This window comes from Salvelinus fontinalis, chromosome 4, assembly GCF_029448725.1.
Source record: "Salvelinus fontinalis isolate EN_2023a chromosome 4, ASM2944872v1, whole genome shotgun sequence".
Lineage (NCBI taxonomy): Eukaryota > Metazoa > Chordata > Actinopteri > Salmoniformes > Salmonidae > Salvelinus > Salvelinus fontinalis.
Window position 1 is genome coordinate 8773552 of NC_074668.1, and position 23133 is coordinate 8796684.

A 23133-nucleotide genomic window follows, 5' to 3' on the forward strand; every position below is an offset into this window, starting at 1 on the left:
CCACCCTCTTTTTTCCCCCACACAATTCTCTTAATAATATACCTAATAAGGATAACACCGGGACAGAGAGATAAATCAAGATAGAGGGATAGATAAGAATATAGAGATAGATGAAGATAGAGAGGGAGATTAGGATAGAGGGGCAACTCCGGACTGAAAGGCAGCTCCGGACAGAGAGACAGCTCTGGACTGATGGGCAGTTCTGGGTATCCAGCCTTTTCAGGCTGAAGGACAGCTCATGGCTGACTGACGAATCTCGATGCTCATGGCTGGCTGACGGCTCTCGACGCTCATGGCAGGCTGACGGCTCTCGACGCTCATGGCAGGCTGACGGCTCTCGACGCTCATGGCAGGCTGACGGCTCTCGACGCTCATGGCAGGCTGACGGCTCTCGACGCTCATGGCAGGCTGACGGCTCTCGACGCTCATGGCAGGCTGACGGCTCTCGACGCTCATGGCAGGCTGACGGCTCTCGACGCTCATGGCAGGCTGACGGCTCTCGACGCTCATGGCGCTCTGACGGCTCTGGCTGCTCATGGCGCTCTGACGGCTCTGGCTGCTCATGGCGCTCTGACGGCTCTGGCTGCTCATGGCGCTCTGACGGCTCTGGCTGCTCATGGCGCTCTGACGGCTCTGGCTGCTCATGGCGCTCTGACGGCTCTGGCTGCTCATGGCGCTCTGACGGCTCTGGCTGCTCATGGCTCGCTGGCGGCTCTGGCTGCTCATGGCTCGCTGGCGGCTCTGGCAGATCCTGTCTGGTTGGCGGCTCTGGCAGATCCTGTCTGGTTGGCGGCTCTGGCAGATCCTGTCTGGTTGGCGGCTCTGGCAGATCCTGTCTGGTTGGCGGCTCTGGCAGATCCTGTCTGGTTGGCGGCTCTGGCAGATCCTGTCTGGCTGACGGCTCTAGCGGCTCCTGTCTGGCTGACGGCTCTGTAGGCTCATGGCAGACGGGCGGCTTTGCAGGCTCATGGCAGACGGGCGGCTTTGCAGGCTCCTGGCAGACGGATGGCTCAGACGGCGCTGGGGAGACGGATGGCTCAGATGGCGCTGGGGAGACGGATGGCTCAGATGGCGCTGGGGAGACGGATGGCTCAGATGGCGCTGGGGAGACGGATGGCTCAGATGGCGCTGGGGAGACGGATGGCTCAGATGGCGCTGGGGAGACGGATGGCTCTGGCCGGATATGGCGCACTGTAGACCTGGTGCGTGGTGCCGGAACTGGAGGCACCGTGCTAATGACAAGCACCTTCCTACTAGTGCGGGGAGCAGGGACAGGGCACACTGTATTCTCAAAGCCTACTCTATCCCTGATGCGTGGTACCGGCACTGGTGACGCCGGGCTGAGGACAAGCACATCAGGATTAGTAGGGGGAGAATATACAGTGTGTACAGGGCTCTGGAGACGCACTGGTAGCTTAGTGCGTGGGGCCGGAACTGGAGGCACCGGGCTAGATACACGCACTACAGGGAGAGTGCGTGGAGGAGGAACAGGGCTCAGGATACGCACTGGTAGCCTAGTGCGTAGTGTATACACTGTAGGTACTAGGCTGGGGCGGGGAGGTAGTGCCGGAAATACCGGACCGTGGAGGCGTACTGGCACTCTTGAGCATTGAGCTTGCCCAACCTTACCTGGTTGAATACCCCCGGTTGCCCGACCAGTGCGGGGAGGTGGAATAACCCGCACCGGGCTATGTAGGCGAACCGGGGAAACCATGCGTAAGGCAGGTGCCATGTATGCCGGCCCGAGGAGACGCACTGGAGACCAGACGCGTTGAGCCGGCCTCATGACACCTGGCTCAATACCCAATCTAGCCCTACCAGTGCGGGGAGGTGGAATAACCCGCACTGGGCTATGCACTCGTACAGGAGACACCGTGCGCTCTACTGCGTAACACGGCGCCTGCCCGTACTCCCGCTCTCCACGGTAAGCCTGGGAAGTGGGCGCAGGTCTCCTACCTGCCCTTGGCCCACTATCTCCTAGCCCCCCCCCAAGAAATTTTTGGGAATTACTCACGGGCTTTTTTGGCTTCCGTGCCAGACGCGTTCCCTCATAGCTCCGGTTCCTCTCCTCGGTAGCCTCTGCTCTCCTCCGTGCCTCCAGCTCAGCTTTGGGACGGCGATTTTCTCCTGCCTTAGCCCAGGGACCTTCTCCATTCATTATTTGCTCCCATGTCCAGAAATCCTTTCTCTCCTGTCCCTTACTCCGTTTAGTTTCCCTTTGCCGCTTGGTCTTAGCTTGGTGGGTGATTCTGTAACGGGTGACGCTCTCCTCATCCTCGGATGAGGTGAGGAGAGAAGGATCCTCAGACCAAAACGCAGGCTTTGGGAAATAAGCCATCTTTATTAAACAACGATGATGGCAAACACGAAACGAAACAAAACACTTTCAAACTACAAAATAACAAAACGACGTTGACGAAACCTGAACATAAACTTACATAACTAAACATAAACTTACGTACAGGAAACAGACGACATCGAAACGAAAACGAAACAAACAAACGCTACAGTCCAGTGTGGTACGAACAAACATACTGACACAGGAGACAATCACCCACAAACAAACAGTGAGAATGCCCTACCTAAATATGACTCTTAATTAGAGGCGAACGCAAACCACCTGCCTCTAATCAAGAGCCATACCAGGCAAACCAAAACCAACATAGAAACAGATAACATAGAATGCCCACCCAACCTCACGTCCTGACCAACTAACACACAAAACTAACATAAATAGGTCAGGAACGTGACAATATACATGTAAACAGGAGTAATCGTGACCAGTAGCAGGATAAATATGTAGATACTAATGGTAATATATACATGTAAACAGGAGTAATCGTGACCAGTAGCAGGATAAATAGATAGATACTAATGGTAATATATACATGTAAACAGGAGTAATCGTGACCAGTAGCAGGATAAATAGATAGATACTAATGGTAATATATACATGTAAACAGGAGTAATCGTGACCAGTAGCAGGATAAATAGATAGATACTAATGGTAATATATACATGTAAACAGGAGTAATCGTGACCAGTAGCAGGATAAATAGATAGATACTAATGGTAATATATACATGTAAACAGGAGTAATCGTGACCAGTAGCAGGATAAATAGGTAGATACTAATGGTAATATATACATGTAAACAGGAGTAATCGTGACCAGTAGCAGGATAAATATGTAGATACTAATGGTAATATATACATGTAAACAGGAGTAATCGTGACCAGTAGCAGGATAAATAGATAGATACTAATGGTAATATATACATGTAAACAGGAGTAATCGTGACCAGTAGCAGGATAAATAGATAGATACTAATGGTAATATATACATGTAAACAGGAGTAATCGTGACCAGTAGCAGGATAAATAGATAGATACTAATGGTAATATATACATGTAAACAGGAGTAATAGTGACCAGTAGCAGGATAAATATGTAGATACCAATGGTAATATATACATGTAAACAGGAGTAATCGAATCAATAATCATTTTAGCAGCAGCTTAGGTTGTGTCTGAGTGGGTAGAGACCTGTGGATGGGCATAGAGTCAGTATGGATAGTATGGGAGAGGGAGAGCACTAGTTGTTAGCTATTAACAGTCTTATGTTCAGGGCATTGAAGCTGTTTAGGAGTCTATTTTGCTGTTTAGGAGTCTGTTGGTCTGAGCCTTGATGCACCGGTACTGCCTGCTGGACATGAGCATGGAGAACAGTCCATGTCTTGGATCGCTGGAGTCCTTGGCATTTTTTCAGTCCTTTCTCAGACACCGCCTGGCATGTACAGTGCATTCGGAAAGTATTCAGATCATTTTGACTTTTTACACATTTTGTTGCTTTACAGCTTTATTCTAAAATGTATTAAAAATAATCCCTTATAAATCTACACATAATACCCCATAATGACATCACAATACCCCATAATGACATCACAATACCCCATAATGACAAAGCGAACAAACAGGTTATTCTGAAAAAAATAGCACATTAATGAAAAATAAAAAACAGAAATACCTTTACACAAGTATTAAGACCCTTTGCTATGAGACTCGATATTGAACTCAGGTGAAACACGTTTCCATTGATCATCCTTGAGCTGTTTCTACAACTTGATTGGAGTCCAGCTGTGGTAAATTCAATTGATTGGACATGATTTGGAAAGGCACACACCTGTCTATTTAAGGTCCCACAGTTGACAGTGCATGTCAGAGCAAAAACCAAGCCATGAGGTCAAAGGAATTGCCCGTAGAGCTCCGAGACAGGATTGTGTCGAGGCACAGATCTGGGGAAGGGTACCAAAAATGTTCTGCAGCATTGAAGGTCCCCAAGAACACAGCGGGATTCATCATTCTTAAATGGAAGAAGTTTGGAACCACCAAGACTTCCTAGAGCTGGCCGTCCGACCAAACTGAGCAATCAGGGGAGAAAGCCCTTGGTCAGGGAGGTGACCAAGATCCCAATGGTCACTCTGACAGAGCTCTAGAGTTCCTCTGTGGAGATAGGAGAACCTTAGAAGGACAACCATCTCTGCAGCACTTAGGCCTTTAGAGTAGAGTGGCCAAACGGAAGCCACTCCTCAGTAAAAGGCACACGACAGCCCGCTTGGAGTTTTCCAAAAGGCACCTGAAGGACTCTCAGACCATGAGAAACAAGATTCTCTGGTCTGATGAAACCAAGATTGAACTCTTTGGCCTGAATGCCAAGCGTCACGTCTGGAGGAAACCTGGCACCATCCCTACAGTGAAACATGGTGGTGACAGCATCATGCTGTGGGGATGTTTCTCAGAGGCAGGGACTGGGATGCTAGTTAGGATCGAGGGAAAGATGAACGGAGCAAAGTACAGAGAGATCCTTGATGAACACCTGCTCCAGAGCGCTCAGGACATCAGACTGGGGAAAAGGTTCACTTTCCAACAGGACAACGACCCTAAACAGAATGAGAAACTCCCCAAATATAGGTGTGCCAAGCTTGTAGCGTCATGTAGCGTCATGTCTAAAAATCTGTTTTTGCTTCGTCACTCTGGGGTATTGTGTGTAGATTGATGAGGGGAATAAACTATTTAATCAATTTTAGAACAATGCTGTAACGTAACAAAATGTAGAAAAAGTCGAATGCGCTGTATGTCCAGGATGGTAGGGAGCTCGCCCCGCGTGATGCGCTGGGCCATCCACACCACACTCTGTAGGGCCTTCTGGTCATGGGCATTACAGTTACCATACCAGACGGCGATACAACCAGTCAGGATGCTCTCGATAGTGCAACTGTAAAAGTTCCTGAGGATACCAAATCGTTTCAGCCTCCTGAGGGAGAAGAGGCGTAGCCGTGCCTTCACGACTGTTCTGGTGTGAGAGGACCATGTTAAGTCCTCAGTGATGTGGACACCGAGGAACTTGAAGCCCTTGACCAGGGATGGGCAATTCCAGTCCTCGAGCGCCTGATTGGTGTCACAGTTTTGCCCCAGCTAACACACCTGATTCCAATAATCACCTAATCATGATCTTCAGTTTAGAATGTCATTTGATTAATCAGCTGTGTTTGCTAGGGATGGAGAAAAAGTGTGACACCAATCAGGCCCCCCGAGGACTAGAGTTGCCCACCCCTGCTCTTGACCCTCTCCACATGTCGTATGAGTTGCATGTGTGTAATGAATGACACAGACGTACTGTGTTTGTAGATGAGGAGGAGAGGTCTGGCCCGGCCGGGTCTGGTGAGGAGAGCTGTGCCCCTGCTAGAGAGCACAATGTTGTCATCGCCAGGGACAAGAGCCTGGGGAAGAGACAGATCCAGCACAGGTACAGTTAGTACGATGACCACAAGACGCAGATCTGGGTTCAAATAGTATTTTTTTCTCCTTCAAATAATTTGAGCCTTTCGATCGAGACTGCCTTAGGTGACAAAGTGGGTGGGCATTGCAGTTTTGGGACTACTCCATTGGTGCCATTGTGCCAGTCAAGATCAACCGAGTAGAGCTAAAGGGTTTGAAAGAAAAATAAATACTATTTGAACCCAGGTCTGATTATTGAGTACATCATCTCATCTAACTTTGTTGTTAGTGATTTTTAGGGCTCTGAGTGTGTCTTTGAACTTTTAAACTAGCCCACTGACACACCATTGTTCTCTTCACACATTGAGTGTATTCACTAGGAACCAAACAGAAGCAAAACAGGCCAAAACGGGGAGGGACCCACCTTAATTTGTCCAATAACAAACACCATTTTTTTCCATTGCAAAACATTTAGCTATGGTGTGCGCTAATGTCACGATCGTGTACTGGAGAGACGGACCAAGATGCAGCGGAATAATGATACATCTTCTCTTTTTATTTAAAGAAGATGAACGAACACGACACACTTTAACAAACTATACAAAACAACAAACGACCGTGAAGCTAAATAACGTTGTGCACATACACATACAGGCTACAAACGTTCTACATAGACAATTACCCACATCACATGAAAGCCTATGGCTACCCTAAATATGGCTCCCAATCAGAGACAACAGAAATCAGCTGTCTCTAATTGGGAACTCATTCAGGCAACCATAGACTCTCCTAAACAACTAAACCAACATAGACAACGCTAGACACATGCACTACACACAAACCCATACAATACACCCAACACCCCCTTTACCATATAATCACCCAAAACCGACAAAACACAAACATTCCCCATGTCACACCCTGACCTAACTAAAATAATAAAGAAAACAAAGAATACTAAGGCCAGGGCGTGACATAACCCCCCCCTTAAGGTGCGAACTCCGGGCGCACCATTACACAGTCTAGGGGAGGGTCTGGGTGGGCTTCCATCCACGGTGGCGGCTCCGGCTCTGGTTGTGGTCCCCACGTCACCAAAGTCCCTAACCGCCTCCTTAGCTTCCTCCAAATGACCCCCCCTCCACATTAACCCCATAGCATTAAGGGGCAGTTCCGGACTAAGGGGCAGCTCCGGACTAAGGGGCAGTACCAGGGTAAGGGGCAGTACCAGGGTAAGGGGCAGTACCAGGGTCAGGGGCAGTACCAGGGTAAGGGGCAGTACCAGGGTAAGGGGCAGCACCAGGATAAGGGGCAGCACCAGGATAAGGGGCAGCACCAGGATAAGGGGCAGCTCCGGACTGAGGAATGGCAGCTCCGGACTGAGGAATGGCAGCTCCGGACTGAGGGACTGCAGCTCCGGACTGAGGGACGGCCCATGACTGGCTGACAGATCTGGCTGTTCATGGCTAACTGACGGATCTGGCTGCTCATGGCTGGCTGACGGATCTGGCTGCTCATGGCTGGCTGACGGATCTGGCTGCTCATGGCTAGCTGACGGATCTGGCTGCTCATGGCTGGCTGACGGATCTGGCTGCTCATGGCTGGCTGACGGATCTGGCTGCTCATGGCTGGCTGACGGATCTGGCTGCTCATGGCTGGCTGACGGATCTGGCTGCTCATGGCTAGCTGACGGATCTGGCTGCTCATGGCTAGCTGACGGATCTGGCTGCTCATGGCTAGCTGACGGATCTGGCTGCTCATAGCTAGCTGACGGATCTGGCTGCTCATGGCTAGCTGACGGATCTGGCTGCTCAAGGCTAGCTGACGGATCTGGCTGCTCATGGCTAGCTGACGGATCTGGCTGCTCATGGCTGGCTGACTGATCTGGCAGATCCTGTCTGATTGGCGGCTCTGGCAGATCCTGTCTGGTTGGCGGCTCTGGCAGATCCTGTCTGGTTGGCGGCTCTGGCAGATCCTGTCTGGTTGGCGGCTCTAGCGGCTCCTGTCTGACGGACGGCTCTAGCGGCTCCTGTCTGGCTGGCGGCTCTAGCGGCTCCTGTCTGGCGGACGGCTCAGTAGGCTCATGGCAGACGGGCGGCTTTGCAGGCTCATGGCAGACGGGCGGCTTTGCAGGCTCATGGCAGACGGATGGCTCAGATGGCGCTGGGGAGACGGATGGCTCAGATGGCGCTGGGGAGACGGATGGCTCAGATGGCGCTGGGGAGACGGATGGCTCAGATGGCGCTTGGCAGACGGGCAGTTCAGGCATCGCTGTGCAGACGGCAGACTCCTGCCGGCTGAGGCGCACTGTAGGCCTGGTGCGTGGTGCCGGGACTGGTGGCACCGGGCTGGGGACACGCATCTCAGGGCTAGTGCGGGGAGAAGGAACAGGGCATACTGGACCCTGGAGACGCACATTAGGCCTAGTGCGTGGTGCCGGCACTGGTGGTATCGGGCTGGGAACACGCTTCTCAGGGCTAGTGCGGGGAGAAGGAACAGGGCATACTGGACTCTCAAGGCGTACTATAGGCCTTGTGCGTGGTACCGGTACTGGTGGTACCGGGCTGAGGACCCGCACATCAGGACGAGTACGGGGAGAAGGAACAGTGCGTACAGGACTCTGGAGACACACAGAAGGCTTGGTGCGTGGTGTAGGCACTGGTGGTAATGTGCTGGAGACACGCACCACAGGGCTAGTACGTGGAGGAACAGTAACAGGACGCACAGGACTCTGGAGACACACAGGAGGCTTTGTGCGTGCTGTAGGCACTGTCTTAACCAGACGGCTAGCACGCACCTCAGGACGAGTATGGAGAGCTGTTCCCGGTGACATTAACTCACCAACACGCTCATTCGGACGGATGCCGTGCCTCATGCACCAAACCAGTACATCCCTCATAACTCTCTCCTCCAATTTCTCCATTAATTCCTTTACTGTCTCTGCGTCGCTCACTTCCAAATCCGCCCTCACCGGCTCCTTACGGTAAGCAGGAGGAGTTGGCTCACGTCTCCCGACTGACCCAACTAAACTACCCGAGAGCCCTCCCCCAAGAAATTTTTGGGTTTGACTTACGGGGTTCCAGCCTTGTTTCCGTGCTGCCTCCTCATATCGCCGCCTCTCTGCTTTCGCTGCCTCCAGCTCAGCTTTGGGACGGCGATATTCTCCCGGCTGTGCCCATGGATCTTCTCCGTCCAATATTTCCTCCCAACTCCAATAATCCTGTGTAGCAGGCCACTGCTCCAATTCACGCTGCTTGATCCTTTGGTGGGTAATTCTGTCACGATCGTGTACTGGAGAGACGGACCAAGATGCAGCGGAATAATGATACATCTTCTTTTTTTATTTAAAGAAGATGAACGAACACGACACACTTTAACAAACTATACAAAACAACAAACGACCGTGAAGCTAAATAACGTTGTGCACATACACATACAGGCTACAAACGTTCTACATAGACAATTACCCACATCACATGAAAGCCTATGGCTACCCTAAATATGGCTCCCAATCAGAGACAACAGAAATCAGCTGTCTCTAATTGGGAACTCATTCAGGCAACCATAGACTCTCCTAAACAACTAAACCAACATAGACAACGCTAGACACATGCACTACACACAAACCCATACAATACACCCAACACCCCCTTTACCATATAATCACCCAAAACCGACAAAACACAAACATTCCCCATGTCACACCCTGACCTAACTAAAATAATAAAGAAAACAAAGAATACTAAGGCCAGGGCGTGACATAACCCCCCCCTTAAGGTGCGAACTCCGGGCGCACCATTACACAGTCTAGGGGAGGGTCTGGGTGGGCTTCCATCCACGGTGGCGGCTCCGGCTCTGGTTGTGGTCCCCACGTCACCAAAGTCCCTAACCGCCTCCTTAGCTTCCTCCAAATGACCCCCCCTCCACATTAACCCCATAGCATTAAGGGGCAGTTCCGGACTAAGGGGCAGCTCCGGACTAAGGGGCAGTACCAGGGTAAGGGGCAGTACCAGGGTAAGGGGCAGTACCAGGGTCAGGGGCAGTACCAGGGTAAGGGGCAGTACCAGGGTAAGGGGCAGCACCAGGATAAGGAGCAGCACCAGGATAAGGGGCAGCACCAGGATAAGGGGCAGCTCCGGACTGAGGAATGGCAGCTCCGGACTGAGGAATGGCAGCTCCGGACTGAGGGACTGCAGCTCCGGACTGAGGGACGGCCCATGACTGGCTGACAGATCTGGCTGCTCATGGCTAACTGACGGATCTGGCTGCTCATGGCTGGCTGACGGATCTGGCTGCTCATGGCTGGCTGACGGATCTGGCTGCTCATGGCTAGCTGACGGATCTGGCTGCTCATGGCTGGCTGACGGATCTGGCTGCTCATGGCTGGCTGACGGATCTGGCTGCTCATGGCTGGCTGACGGATCTGGCTGCTCATGGCTGGCTGACGGATCTGGCTGCTCATGGCTAGCTGACGGATCTGGCTGCTCATGGCTAGCTGACGGATCTGGCTGCTCATGGCTAGCTGACGGATCTGGCTGCTCATGGCTAGCTGACGGATCTGGCTGCTCATAGCTAGCTGACGGATCTGGCTGCTCATGGCTAGCTGACGGATCTGGCTGCTCAAGGCTAGCTGACGGATCTGGCTGCTCATGGCTAGCTGACGGATCTGGCTGCTCATGGCTGGCTGACTGATCTGGCAGATCCTGTCTGATTGGCGGCTCTGGCAGATCCTGTCTGGTTGGCGGCTCTGGCAGATCCTGTCTGGTTGGCGGCTCTGGCAGATCCTGTCTGACGGACGGCTCTAGCGGCTCCTGTCTGGCTGGCGGCTCTAGCGGCTCCTGTCTGGCGGACGGCTCAGTAGGCTCATGGCAGACGGGCGGCTTTGCAGGCTCATGGCAGACGGGCGGCTTTGCAGGCTCATGGCAGACGGATGGCTCAGATGGCGCTGGGGAGACGGATGGCTCAGATGGCGCTGGGGAGACGGATGGCTCAGATGGCGCTGGGGAGACGGATGGCTCAGATGGCGCTTGGCAGACGGGCAGTTCAGGCATCGCTGTGCAGACGGCAGACTCCTGCCGGCTGAGGCGCACTGTAGGCCTGGTGCGTGGTGCCGGGACTGGTGGCACCGGGCTGGGGACACGCATCTCAGGGCTAGTGCGGGGAGAAGGAACAGGGCATACTGGACCCTGGAGACGCACATTAGGCCTAGTGCGTGGTGCCGGCACTGGTGGTATCGGGCTGGGAACACGCTTCTCAGGGCTAGTGCGGGGAGAAGGAACAGGGCATACTGGACTCTCAAGGCGTACTATAGGCCTTGTGCGTGGTACCGGTACTGGTGGTACCGGGCTGAGGACCCGCACATCAGGACGAGTACGGGGAGAAGGAACAGTGCGTACAGGACTCTGGAGACACACAGAAGGCTTGGTGCGTGGTGTAGGCACTGGTGGTAATGTGCTGGAGACACGCACCACAGGGCTAGTACGTGGAGGAACAGTAACAGGACGCACAGGACTCTGGAGACACACAGGAGGCTTTGTGCGTGCTGTAGGCACTGTCTTAACCAGACGGCTAGCACGCACCTCAGGACGAGTATGGAGAGCTGTTCCCGGTGACATTAACTCACCAACACGCTCATTCGGACGGATGCCGTGCCTCATGCACCAAACCAGTACATCCCTCATAACTCTCTCCTCCAATTTCTCCATTAATTCCTTTACTGTCTCTGCGTCGCTCACTTCCAAATCCGCCCTCACCGGCTCCTTACGGTAAGCAGGAGGAGTTGGCTCACGTCTCCCGACTGACCCAACTAAACTACCCGAGAGCCCTCCCCCAAGAAATTTTTGGGTTTGACTTACGGGGTTCCAGCCTTGTTTCCGTGCTGCCTCCTCATATCGCCGCCTCTCTGCTTTCGCTGCCTCCAGCTCAGCTTTGGGACGGCGATATTCTCCCGGCTGTGCCCATGGATCTTCTCCGTCCAATATTTCCTCCCAACTCCAATAATCCTGTGTAGCAGGCCACTGCTCCAATTCACGCTGCTTGATCCTTTGGTGGGTAATTCTGTCACGATCGTGTACTGGAGAGACGGACCAAGATGCAGCGGAATAATGATACATCTTCTTTTTTTATTTAAAGAAGATGAACGAACACGACACACTTTAACAAACTATACAAAACAACAAACGACCGTGAAGCTAAATAACGTTGTGCACATACACATACAGGCTACAAACGTTCTACATAGACAATTACCCACATCACATGAAAGCCTATGGCTACCCTAAATATGGCTCCCAATCAGAGACAACAGAAATCAGCTGTCTCTAATTGGGAACTCATTCAGGCAACCATAGACTCTCCTAAACAACTAAACCAACATAGACAACGCTAGACACATGCACTACACACAAACCCATACAATACACCCAACACCCCCTTTACCATATAATCACCCAAAACCGACAAAACACAAACATTCCCCATGTCACACCCTGACCTAACTAAAATAATAAAGAAAACAAAGAATACTAAGGCCAGGGCGTGACAGCTAATGAATACAGCCTTTGTTATTATCACTGCAGGATCACAGCCTTCCAGGATACCTGGCCCAAGCTGGAGAAGTGGTTCTCTGGTAAACAGAGCATTCTGATGAGACTGAATGCTGAGATGTCGGAGGACATGCTCTTTAGAAAAGTGGAATCCATCCTGTACCAGGTCATGATGCAGTCGGAAAAAGGTACAGAGCACTAAGGGAATGGTTGGTTTTAAGATAATATATTAATTCCCCACAATGGGAGATTTGACTTAATGCTACTTTGGCTCTAAAATTGTCCAGTGAGATGCCTACTGTACCTAAAGTTGTTGTATGTGTAATTATTTTGACCCACCAGGTGAGGTCGTTGTTTTGGACAGTGGAAAGGCACCAGCGGTCTCAACTGCTCTCGTCCAGGTAACTCCGGTTGCGGTCCCAGCTCCCACTGAGTCCACCCTCACCCAGGAGGGCCTGACTCCAGCTGTGAAATGCTCCAGCTCCAAGTCCAACTCTCGCTCCCCCAAAGGTCGGTTAACAACCACGTAGTGTATCAAATGGCACCCTATTCCCTACATAGTGCACTACTTTTACCCAGCTGTAGCAGGCGCTCCAGCAGGTATATCTCTCTGGTCACCCCCAAAGCCAATTCCTCCTTTGGCCGCCTCTCCTTCCAGTTCTCTGCTGCCAATGACTGGAACGAACTACAAAAATCTCTGAAACTGGAAACGCTTATCTCCCTCACTAGCTTTAAGCACCAGCTGTCAGAGCAGCTCATAGATTACTGCACCTGTACATAGCCCATCTATAATTTAGCCCACACAACTACCTCTTCCCCTACTGTATTTATTTATTTATTTATTTATTTATTTTGCTCCTTTGCACCCCATTATTATTTTTTTTACTTTGCACATTCTTCCACTGCAAATCTACCATTCCAGTGTTTTACTTGCTATATTGTATTTACCTCGCCACCATGGCCTTTTTTTGCCTTTACCTCCATTATCTCACCTCATTTGCTCACATTGTATATAGACTTATTTTTCTACTGTATTATTGACTGTATGTTTGTTTTACTTCATGTGTAACTCTGTGTTGTTGTATGTGTCGAACTGCTTTGCTTTATCTTGGCCAGTTCGCAATTGTAAATGAGAACTTGTTCTCAACTTGCCTACCTGGTTAAATAAAGGTGAAATAAATAAATAAATAACTTTTGACCAGAGTCCTATGGGCCCTGGTAAAAAAAAAAAAAAAGTTCTTCACTATATAAGGCATAGGGTACCATTTAGGACAGATAGTTTGTTTCAAAGACAAGAGAACCATGTGGTCAAACAGTTCTGTTCCATTCTGTAGGTTCACAGAGCAACATCGAGAAGAGCACATCCGAAGGGAAAGATGTTCATCGTAAGCTGTCCAAGTCTGGATCAGGTCCATTACTCATATCAGCCTAGCTATTACTAACATTCTACAACAAACAACAGTTGCTCTCACACTGTTTTTAAACCACAGTAAAAAAAATATGTATGGTGGCCTAGGGTCTTTGGAAGACACTTAATTTCCCTTCTCTATCCGATCCAATAAACAATTAATATGAGAGGAGTGGGACTGCCCCGCTCCTTTAAAAAATAAAATATCCCTTTTTCCCATTGCTTCCAGGAGGAGCAGTGGGGCGTTCTAGGACGTTGTCCATAGCCTCCTCCTATGAGAATTCCCATGGTGGGAACGCCAGCCCTACAGAGCCCCTTGCTCCCACCCCTGGAACTGCACACTGGGTGTACGTGGACGAGCCCCTTCCCAAGGTACAGTAGGAGTAGGGTGTTGTTTCCCGTAGATGCTAATCTTGGATCAGTTTTGCATTTTCCCCACTAGTGGTTAAGGTTGGGATTGGGAAAAACAGAAGCTGATCCTAGATCTGTACCTAGGGGGAACTTTACCCTGTACTGGTGCATACTGGTGGAATATAAGAGAACCATTATAGGTTTGCATGGGCTTTTTCTCTTCCCATTAGCTCTCAGTCACAATGTATAATCTCATTAGCTCTCAGTCACAATGTATAATCTCATTAGCTCTCAGTCACAATGTATAATCTCATAAACTCTCAGTCACAATGTATAATCTCATAAACTCTCAGTCACAATGTATAGTCTCATAAGCTCTCAGTCACAATGTATAGTCTCATTAGCTCTCAGTCAGAATGTATAATCTCATTAGCTCTCAGTCAGAATGTATAATCTCATTAGCTCTCAGTCACAATGTATAGTCTCATTAGCTCTCAGTCAGAATGTATAATCTCATTAGCTCTCAGTCAGAATGCATAGTCTCATTAGCTCTCAGTCAGAATGCATAGTCTCATTAGCTCTCAGTCAGAATGCATAGTCTCATTAGCTCTCAGTCAGAATGTATAGTCTCATTAGCTCTCAGTCAGAATGCATAGTCTCATTAGCTCTCAGTCAGAATGTATAATCTCATTAGCTCTCAGTCAGAATGTATAATCTCATTAGCTCTCAGTCAGAATGCATAGTCTCATTAGCTTTCAGTCAGAATGCATAGTCTCATTAGCTCTCAGTCAGAATGCATAGTCTCATTAGCTCTCAGTCAGAATGCATGGATGTGTTCAGCATAAAGGTTCAGGCCAATTACGAATCAATTAACAAAGAGAACCAGGCACTGGTCCTTCTGCTCTCATTCTTGAAATCAATGAGGTCTAGAACTACAAGGTTGAGTTGAGTCATTTGCAATAGCCATGGATGGCCACAAGAGGGACCTCCCAAACTTCTATTTACACTCATTGGCCTGGTCTCTGTCTATGTTTGAGCCTGCATTTCCCCATTTGACTTTCTTTTGTGGAGTAGGGTGAAGTTGCCCCTAGACGCTGATCTTGAGTCAGTTTTGCATTTCTCCCACTAATGGTTAAGGTTAGGATTGGGGAAGAGAAAGCTGATCCTAGATCTGTAACTAAGGGAAACTTCACCCCAGAGCATCTTTTGTCTCTTCCCCAGGAGATACCAGAGTATCTGGTTCCATACTGGGAGAATGTGTGTAACTCCTATGTGACTAACGTCAAGGCCGTGATGCAGAACCTCCGCACAGAACGCATCTTGATCATTCACCATCTGTTTAACATCAGGTGAGGAGAAAGGATCGGTGTCCCGCTAGCGGGACAACTTCCGGTGAAGCTGGAGGGTGCGAAATTCAAATAAATAATCATAAATATTATGGATTTTAAACATTTAAGTACATATAAGTGTCTTATATCGGCTGAAAGCTTAAATTCTTGTTAATCTAATTGCACTGTCCGATTTACAGTAGCTATTACAGTGAAAACACGCCATGCAATTGTTTGAGGACGGCGCCCCACATCAACATTTTTCCACCGGCACAGGTTTCATACATTCACATATAACGATTTAATATTCACTTTTTGAAAATCTTCCTCTGATTTGTCATCCAAATGGTCCCAGCTATAACATGTAGTGTCGTTTTGTTAGATAAAATCCTTCTTTATATCCCAGAAAGTCAGTTTAGTTTGGGCCATCGAGGAAGGAGAAATCCGAAAATCTACCCCTAAACTTTGTTTCAACAAGTCAAAAAAGAAATCTATTTACTCACCCTAAAATGTAATCAAACTATAATATTTCTTTCGGAAAGAAGTATGTTCAACAGGAAACCGATTTTATCAGGTGCATAATGTCTTCATGGCGCACGCAAACACGAATTTCCAAGACTGTGTCCTTCTAAAACTGTTATTTCTTATTTGCTTTTGAAGTTACAAGCCTGAAACCTTGAACATAGACTGCTGACACCATGTGGAAGCCATAGAAATTGCATCCAGGGAGCTTATTTTCAATATCTCTTGCATTTCTAAGAGGATGGTTTCTCTCAACAACAAAGAAATACGGTTGGTTTTTCTCCTACCATATCTATTGTGTTATATTCTCCTACGTTATTTTAACATTTCTACAAACTTCAAAGTGTTTTATTTTCAATGGTACCAATTATATGCATATCCTGGCTTCAGGGCCTGAGCTACAGGCAGTTTACTTTGGGCACGTCATTCAGGCAGGAAGTGGAGAAAAAAGGGGCCTAGCCCTAAGAAGTTTTAACAATGGCGCCAGAGAAGAAGGCTGACGTTTTACGTTTTCCCAACCGATTGTGTTTTTTGTTTGTTTATTTGCGTTGTTTGTAACTTATTTTTTAAATTGTTTTGTACATTATGTTGCCGCTACCGTCTCTTATAACCGAAAATAACTTCTGGACATCAGGACTGCGATTACTCACCACGGACTGCCAGAATACTTTTCCCCCCTTTAAAACCGCTAGTGAACCATCTCGACAACATCCGGTGAAATTGCAGAGCGTGAAATTCAAAATACAAAAATCGTAATATTAAACATTCATGAACATACAAGTGTCCTACATCATTTAAAAGCTTAACTTCTTGTTAATCCAACCGTGTTGTCAAATTTCAAAAAGGCTTTACGGCGAAAGCATACCATGCGATTATCTAAGGACAGCGCTCCGCATACACCAGCATTAAAAACATTTTCCAAACCAGCAGAGGCGTCACAAAAATCTGAAATAGCGATAAAATAAATGACCTACCTTTGAAGATCTTCCTCTGTTTGCAATCCCAAGGGTCCCAGCTCCACAACAAATGGTCATTTTGTTTCGATAAAGTCCTTTATATCCCAAAAAAGTCAGTTTAGTTGGCGCGTTTGATTCAGTAACTCGTTCAACTGGCAGACAAAGGAATTCTAAAAGTTACCAATAAACTTTGTCCAAACAAGTCAAACAACATTTCTAATCAATCCTCAGGTACCCTAATATGTAAATATTAGAATAAACCCCAACTTCCTTCCATTCTGCTAGCAAAAGTGCAATCTTTGGAGAATAAAAACGATGACCTACGCGGAAGACTAAACTACCAACGGGACATTCAAAACTGTAATATCTTATGCTTCATGGAGTTGTGGCTGAACGACGACACTATCAACATACAGCTGGCTGGTTACACGCTGTACCGGCAGGACAGAACAGCAACGTCTGGTAAGACAAGGGGCGGCGGACTATGTATTTTTGTAAATAACAGCTGGTGCACGATATCTAAGGAAGTCTCGAGCTATTGCTTGCCGGATAAGCTGTAGACCACACTATCTACCTAGAGAGTTTTCATCTGTATTTTTTGTTGCTGTTTATATACCTCCACAGATGGAGGCTGGCACTAAGACAGCATTGAATGAGCTGTATTCCACCATAAGAAAACGCTCACCCAGAGGCGGCGCTCCTAGTAGCCTGGGACTTTAATGCAGGGAAACTTAAATCCGTTTTAGAAATGTTCTATCAGCATGTTAAATGTGCAACCAGAGGAAAAAAAACTCTGGACCACCTTTACTCCACACACAGAGACGCATTCAAAGCTCTCCCTCGGCCTCTATTTGGCAAATCTGACCATAATTCTATCCTCCTGATTCCTGCCTACAAGGAAAAATTAAAGCAGGTAGCACCAGTGACTAGATCAATAAAAAAGTGGTCAGATGAAGCAGATGCTAAGCTACAGGACTGTTTTGCTAGCACAGACTGGAATATGTTCCGGGATTCCTCTGATGGCATTGAGGAGTACACCACATCAGTCATTGGCTTCATCAATATGTGCATCGATGACATCGTCCCCACAGTGACCGTACGTACATGCCCCAACCAGAAGCCATGGATTACGGGCAACATCCGCACTGAGCTAAAGGCTAGAGGTGCTGCTTTCAAGGACGGGGACTCTAACCCGGAAGCTTATAAGAAATCCCGCTATGCCCTCCAACGAAGCATCCAACAGGCAAAGCGGCAATACAGGGCTAAGATCAAATCATACTACACCTGCTCCGATGCTCGTCAGATGTGGTAGGGCTTGCAAACCATTACAGACTAGAAAGGGAAGCACAGCCGAGAGCTGCCCAGTGACACGAGCCTACCAGATGAGCTAAACTACTTCTATGCTCGCTTCGAGGCAAATAACACTGAAACATGCATCAGAAAACCAGCTGTTTCCCCGAAGACTGTGTGATCACGCTCTCCGCAGCCGATGTGTGTAAGACCTTTAAACAGCTCAACATTCACAAGGCCGCAGGGCCAGACGGATTACCAAGACGTGTACTGCGAGCATGCGCTGACCAACTTGCAATTGTCTTCACTGACATTTTCAACCTCTCGCTGTCTGAGTCTGTAAACCCAACATGTTTTAAGCTGACCACCATATTGCCTGTGCCCAAGAACACTAAGGTAACCTGCCTAAATTACTACCGACCCGTAGCACTCACGTCTGTAGCCCTGAAGTGCTTTGAAAGGCTGGTCATTGCTCACATCAACACCATTATCCCATAAACCCTAGACCCACTCCAATTTGCATACCGCCCCAACAGATCCACAGATGATGCAATCTCTATTGCACTCCACACTGCCCTTTCCTACCTGGATAATGGAACACCTATGTGAGAATGCTATTCATTGACTACAGCTCAGCGTTCAACACCATAGTGCCCTCAAAGCTCATCAATAAGCTAAGGACCCTGGGACTAAACACCTCCCTCTGCAACTGGATCCTGAACTTCCTGACGGGCCGCCCCGAGGTGGTAAGGGTAGGTAACAACACATCCGCCACGCTGATCCTCAACACAGGGGCCCATCAGAGGTGGGTGCTCAGTCCCCTCCTGTACTGTACTTGTTCACTCATGACTGCACTGCCAGGCACGACTCCAACACCATCATTACGTTTGCCGATGACACAACAGTGGTATGCCTGATCACCGAAAATGACGAGACAGCCTATAGGGAGGAGGTCAGAGACCTGGCCGTGTGGTGCTAGGACAACAACCTCTCCCTCAACATGATCAAGAATAAGGAGATGATTGTGGACTACAAGAAAAGGAGGACCGAGTACGCCCCCATTCTCATCGACGGGGCTGCAGTGGAGCAGGTTGAGAGCTTCAAATTCCTTGGTGTCCACATCACCATCAAGCTAACATGGTCCAAGCACACCAAGACAGTCGTGAAGAGGGCACGACAAAACCTATTCCCCCTCAGGAGACTGAAAAGATTTGGCATTGGTCCTCAGATCCTCAAAAGGTTCTACAGCTGCACCATCGAGAGAATCCTGACTGGTCGCATCACTGCCTGGTATGGCAAATACTCGGCCTCCGACCGCAAGGCACTACAGACGGTAGTGAGAACAGCCCAGTACATCACTAGGGTTAAGCTGCCTGCCATCCAGGACCTCTACACCAGGCGGCGTCAGAGGAAGGCCCTAAAAATTGTCAGACTCCAGCCACCCTAGTCATAGACTGTTCTCTCTGATACTGCACGGCAAGCTGGAGCGCCAATTCTAGGTCCAAGAGGGTTCTAGAGAGCTTCTACCCCCAAGCCATAAGACTCCTGAACATCTAATCAAATAGCTACCCAGACTATTTGCATTGCCCCCCCCCCCCCCCCCCCCCCCCCTCTTTTACACCAGTGCTACTCTCTTGTTATCTATGCATATTCACTTTAATAACTCTACCTACATGTACATATTACCTCAACTGGTGCCCCCGCACATTGACTCTGTACCGGTAACCCCTGTATATAGTCTCGCTATTGTTATTTTACTGCTGCTCTTTAATTACTTGTTACTTTTATTTCTTATTCTTATCCGTATTTGTTTAAACTGCATTGTTGGTTTGGGGCTCGTAAGTAAGCATTTCACTGTAAGGTCTGTTGTATTCGGCGCAGGTTACTAATAAAATTAAATTTGACATTGTTTAGTGCACAATGGATGTAAGAAAAAAGGGAATACCTAGTCAGTTGTACAACTGAATTGTATCTTCCGCATTTAACCCAACTCTGACAAACCCATATTATTTGCCTGGTCCCAGATCTGTAAACTCCTATATCACAAACAGATCTGGGATCAGGCTACGGTAGTATTACCTCCTTTCTTGGAACTGTGTCTGTTAAATGCACTTAAAATATATTTGACTTGACATACCATCTCACAACATTTCATCTGTGCTGATCTCTAACCAAATTGTATTGGTCACATACACGTGTTTAGCAGATGTTATTGGTCACATACACATGGTTAGCAGATGTTATTGGTCACATACACGTGGTTAGCAGATGTTATTGGTCACATACACGTGTTTAGCAGATGTTATTGGTCACATACACATGGTTAGCAGATGTTATTGGTCACATACACGTGGTTAGCAGATGTTATTGGTCACATACACGTGGTTAGCAGATGTTATTGGTCACATACACATGGTTAGCAGATGTTATTGGTCACATACACGTGGTTAGCAGATGTTATTGGTCACATACACATGGTTAGCAGATGTTATTGGTCACATACACGTGTTTAGCAGATGTTATTGCGGGTGTAGCAAAATGCTTATTTTTCTAGCTCCAACAGTGCAGTAACATCTAACAATTACACAACAATACACACACATCTAAAGTAAAGGAATGTAATTAAGAATATATAAATATTTGGACAAGCAATGTCAGAGCGGCATAGACTAAGATACAGTATATACATATGAGATGAGTAATGCAAAAATATGTAAACATTATTAAAGTGGCCAGTGATTCCAAGTCATGTCTGTTTTTTGATCTGATCTCGCATCAGTGAGGATGCCTTGATGACTTGGATTTATACTACTGCTGTAAAAAGATCAAGGGTGTGGGGGTTTCCACGTCACCATGTTCAATAACAAAACAGGCACCAGTGGCACAAATAGAATGCAAAGGGGAAGTTTATTGGGGATTTTGGTACACGGGGAATTCACCAATCACCTCACAATCCACAAGCTGTTCTCTTTGTCCATTCCGTTTTCCAGGGCTAATCCTCAAACTCGGGTCCTCAGCCAATCCAGTACACAAGGGGGGTAATCCAACAGTCCAGGTCACAACGGGCAATCACACAGATTTTGTTTTGCTCTTGTTTCTCTCACCTCCTCTGCCCCTTTGTGGAGGCTGCTTCCTCCTTTATCCCCAAGCACTCCGTGGCTTAACGATTTACAGTCTTGCCTCGTTGGGGCAGGAAGTCCATATAAGGCTTTGGGGTGGAGCCAGCGACCTGCAAGATATCTCTCCTCGATTACCACTCCCCTCACCTCTTCCTGCCATCTGCCACACTGCATTTGGGATATGTACAGCGTGAACAGAGAGAAGTAACTCTAACTCTCTTATCTTGTGACGCTTGCAGAGAGGAGTTTAAGCAGTACCTCCGACGGCCCGACCTGAAGCAAGAGTTCGTGTCCCAGTGGCAGCAGAACTATAACAGCATCCCCAAGGACATGAGAGATGACGAGGAGACCAAGGCAGAGCTGCACCAGCGTCTGGATGTAGGCTACAGTAACACAAATGCCATCAAAGCCGTGTCTGTGTGACATTTGCTCATGTCTGCTGTTTTTCCCATTGCCTGTCAATACTGAGAGTCTGTCTGTGGCTATGTTGGTCCGTCTGTCTGTCTATCCGTCCGTCCTTCTGTCTCGTCGGTCTGTCCTTCTGTCTGTGTTTGTCTATCTTTCTCGTCTGGTGTCGTGACACTGCAGGACCTGCGCGAGCGTCTGTGGGACATCTGTGATAAGCGTAAGGAAGAAGCGGGGCAGGAGCGGGCGGCGATCATGTGCGACGGCTGGCTGGAAGACCACACGGCGGTGCTCATCAACCATTTCTCCACACTAATGCAGGTGATGCTCCTCCCATCCTGCTCAATAACATGTTATCTTAGCATCACCCAGAACCAAATATCACATGCGCTTGCCAGCTGACAATAAAAAGCAAGTTGAAATGAGAATCTCGATCTTAAATTTGCTCCAGGGGCGCCATAATACTATGGCTGACCCTTTAAAACAACACATATCACTGCACTTTAAAACAACACATATCACTGGTGTATGTGACTATAAAACATTTAATATATATATATATAAATATATACAGTACCAGTCAAAAGTTTGGACACACCAACTCATTCCAGGGTTTTTCTTTATTTTTACCATTTTCTACATTGTAGAATAATAGTGAAGACATCAAAACTATGAAATAACACATATGGAATCATGTAGTAACCAAAAAAGTGTTATATTGTGGCCTGCTGGAGGTCATTTTGCAGGGCTCTGGCAGTGCACCTCCTTGCACAAAGGCGGAGGTAGCGGTCCTGCTGCTGGGTTGTTGCCCTCCTACGGCCTCCTCCACGTCTCCTGTTTTACTGGCCTGTCTCCTGGTAGCGCCTCCATGCTCTGGACACTACGCTGACAGACACAGCAAACCTTTTTGCCACAGCTCGCATTGATGTGCCATCCTGGATGAACTGCACTACCTGAGCCACTTGTGTGGGTTGTAGACTCCGTCTCATGCTACCACTAGAGTGAGAGCACCGCCAGCATTCAAAAGTGACCAAAACATCAGCCAGGAAGCATAGGAACTGAGAAGTGGTCTGTGGTCACCACCTGCAGAATCACTCCTTTTTTGGAGGTTTCTTGCTAATTGCTTATAATTTCCACCTTTTGTCTATTCGATTTGCACAACAGCATGTGAAATGTATTGTCAATCAGTGTTGCTTCCTAAGTGGACAGTTTGATTTCACAGAAGTGTGATTGACTTGGAGTTACATTGTGTTGTTTAAGTGTTCCCTTTATTTTTTTGAGCAGTGTATATAAAAAATAATCCAGGACTAGGCATAATATGTGTCTGGGAAACCACGCCTAATTGCTAAATCTGTCATGAGTGACTGTGCAATTGCTTACGCGTTTAAGTGAAAACGGGAATGTTTCAGGTTTGGTTTTTATCTCCATTTCGAGGT

At 48.1% G+C, this 23133-nt stretch overlaps 1 protein-coding gene across 1 annotated transcript in view; it reads left to right on the plus strand.

The window, feature by feature from the left end:
- The window catches only part of spef2 (sperm flagellar 2), a 62025-nt gene that overhangs the window by 27716 nt on the left and 11176 nt on the right, over window positions 1–23133 (plus strand). Inside the window, exons 17-24 of the mRNA XM_055918687.1 lie at window positions 5687–5804; window positions 12352–12506; window positions 12661–12828; window positions 13653–13727; window positions 13956–14098; window positions 15299–15426; window positions 21532–21670; window positions 21881–22018. Of these exons, the coding sequence (XP_055774662.1) occupies window positions 5687–5804; window positions 12352–12506; window positions 12661–12828; window positions 13653–13727; window positions 13956–14098; window positions 15299–15426; window positions 21532–21670; window positions 21881–22018 (1064 nt within the window). The remainder of the gene's footprint in view (window positions 1–5686; window positions 5805–12351; window positions 12507–12660; window positions 12829–13652; window positions 13728–13955; window positions 14099–15298; window positions 15427–21531; window positions 21671–21880; window positions 22019–23133) is intronic.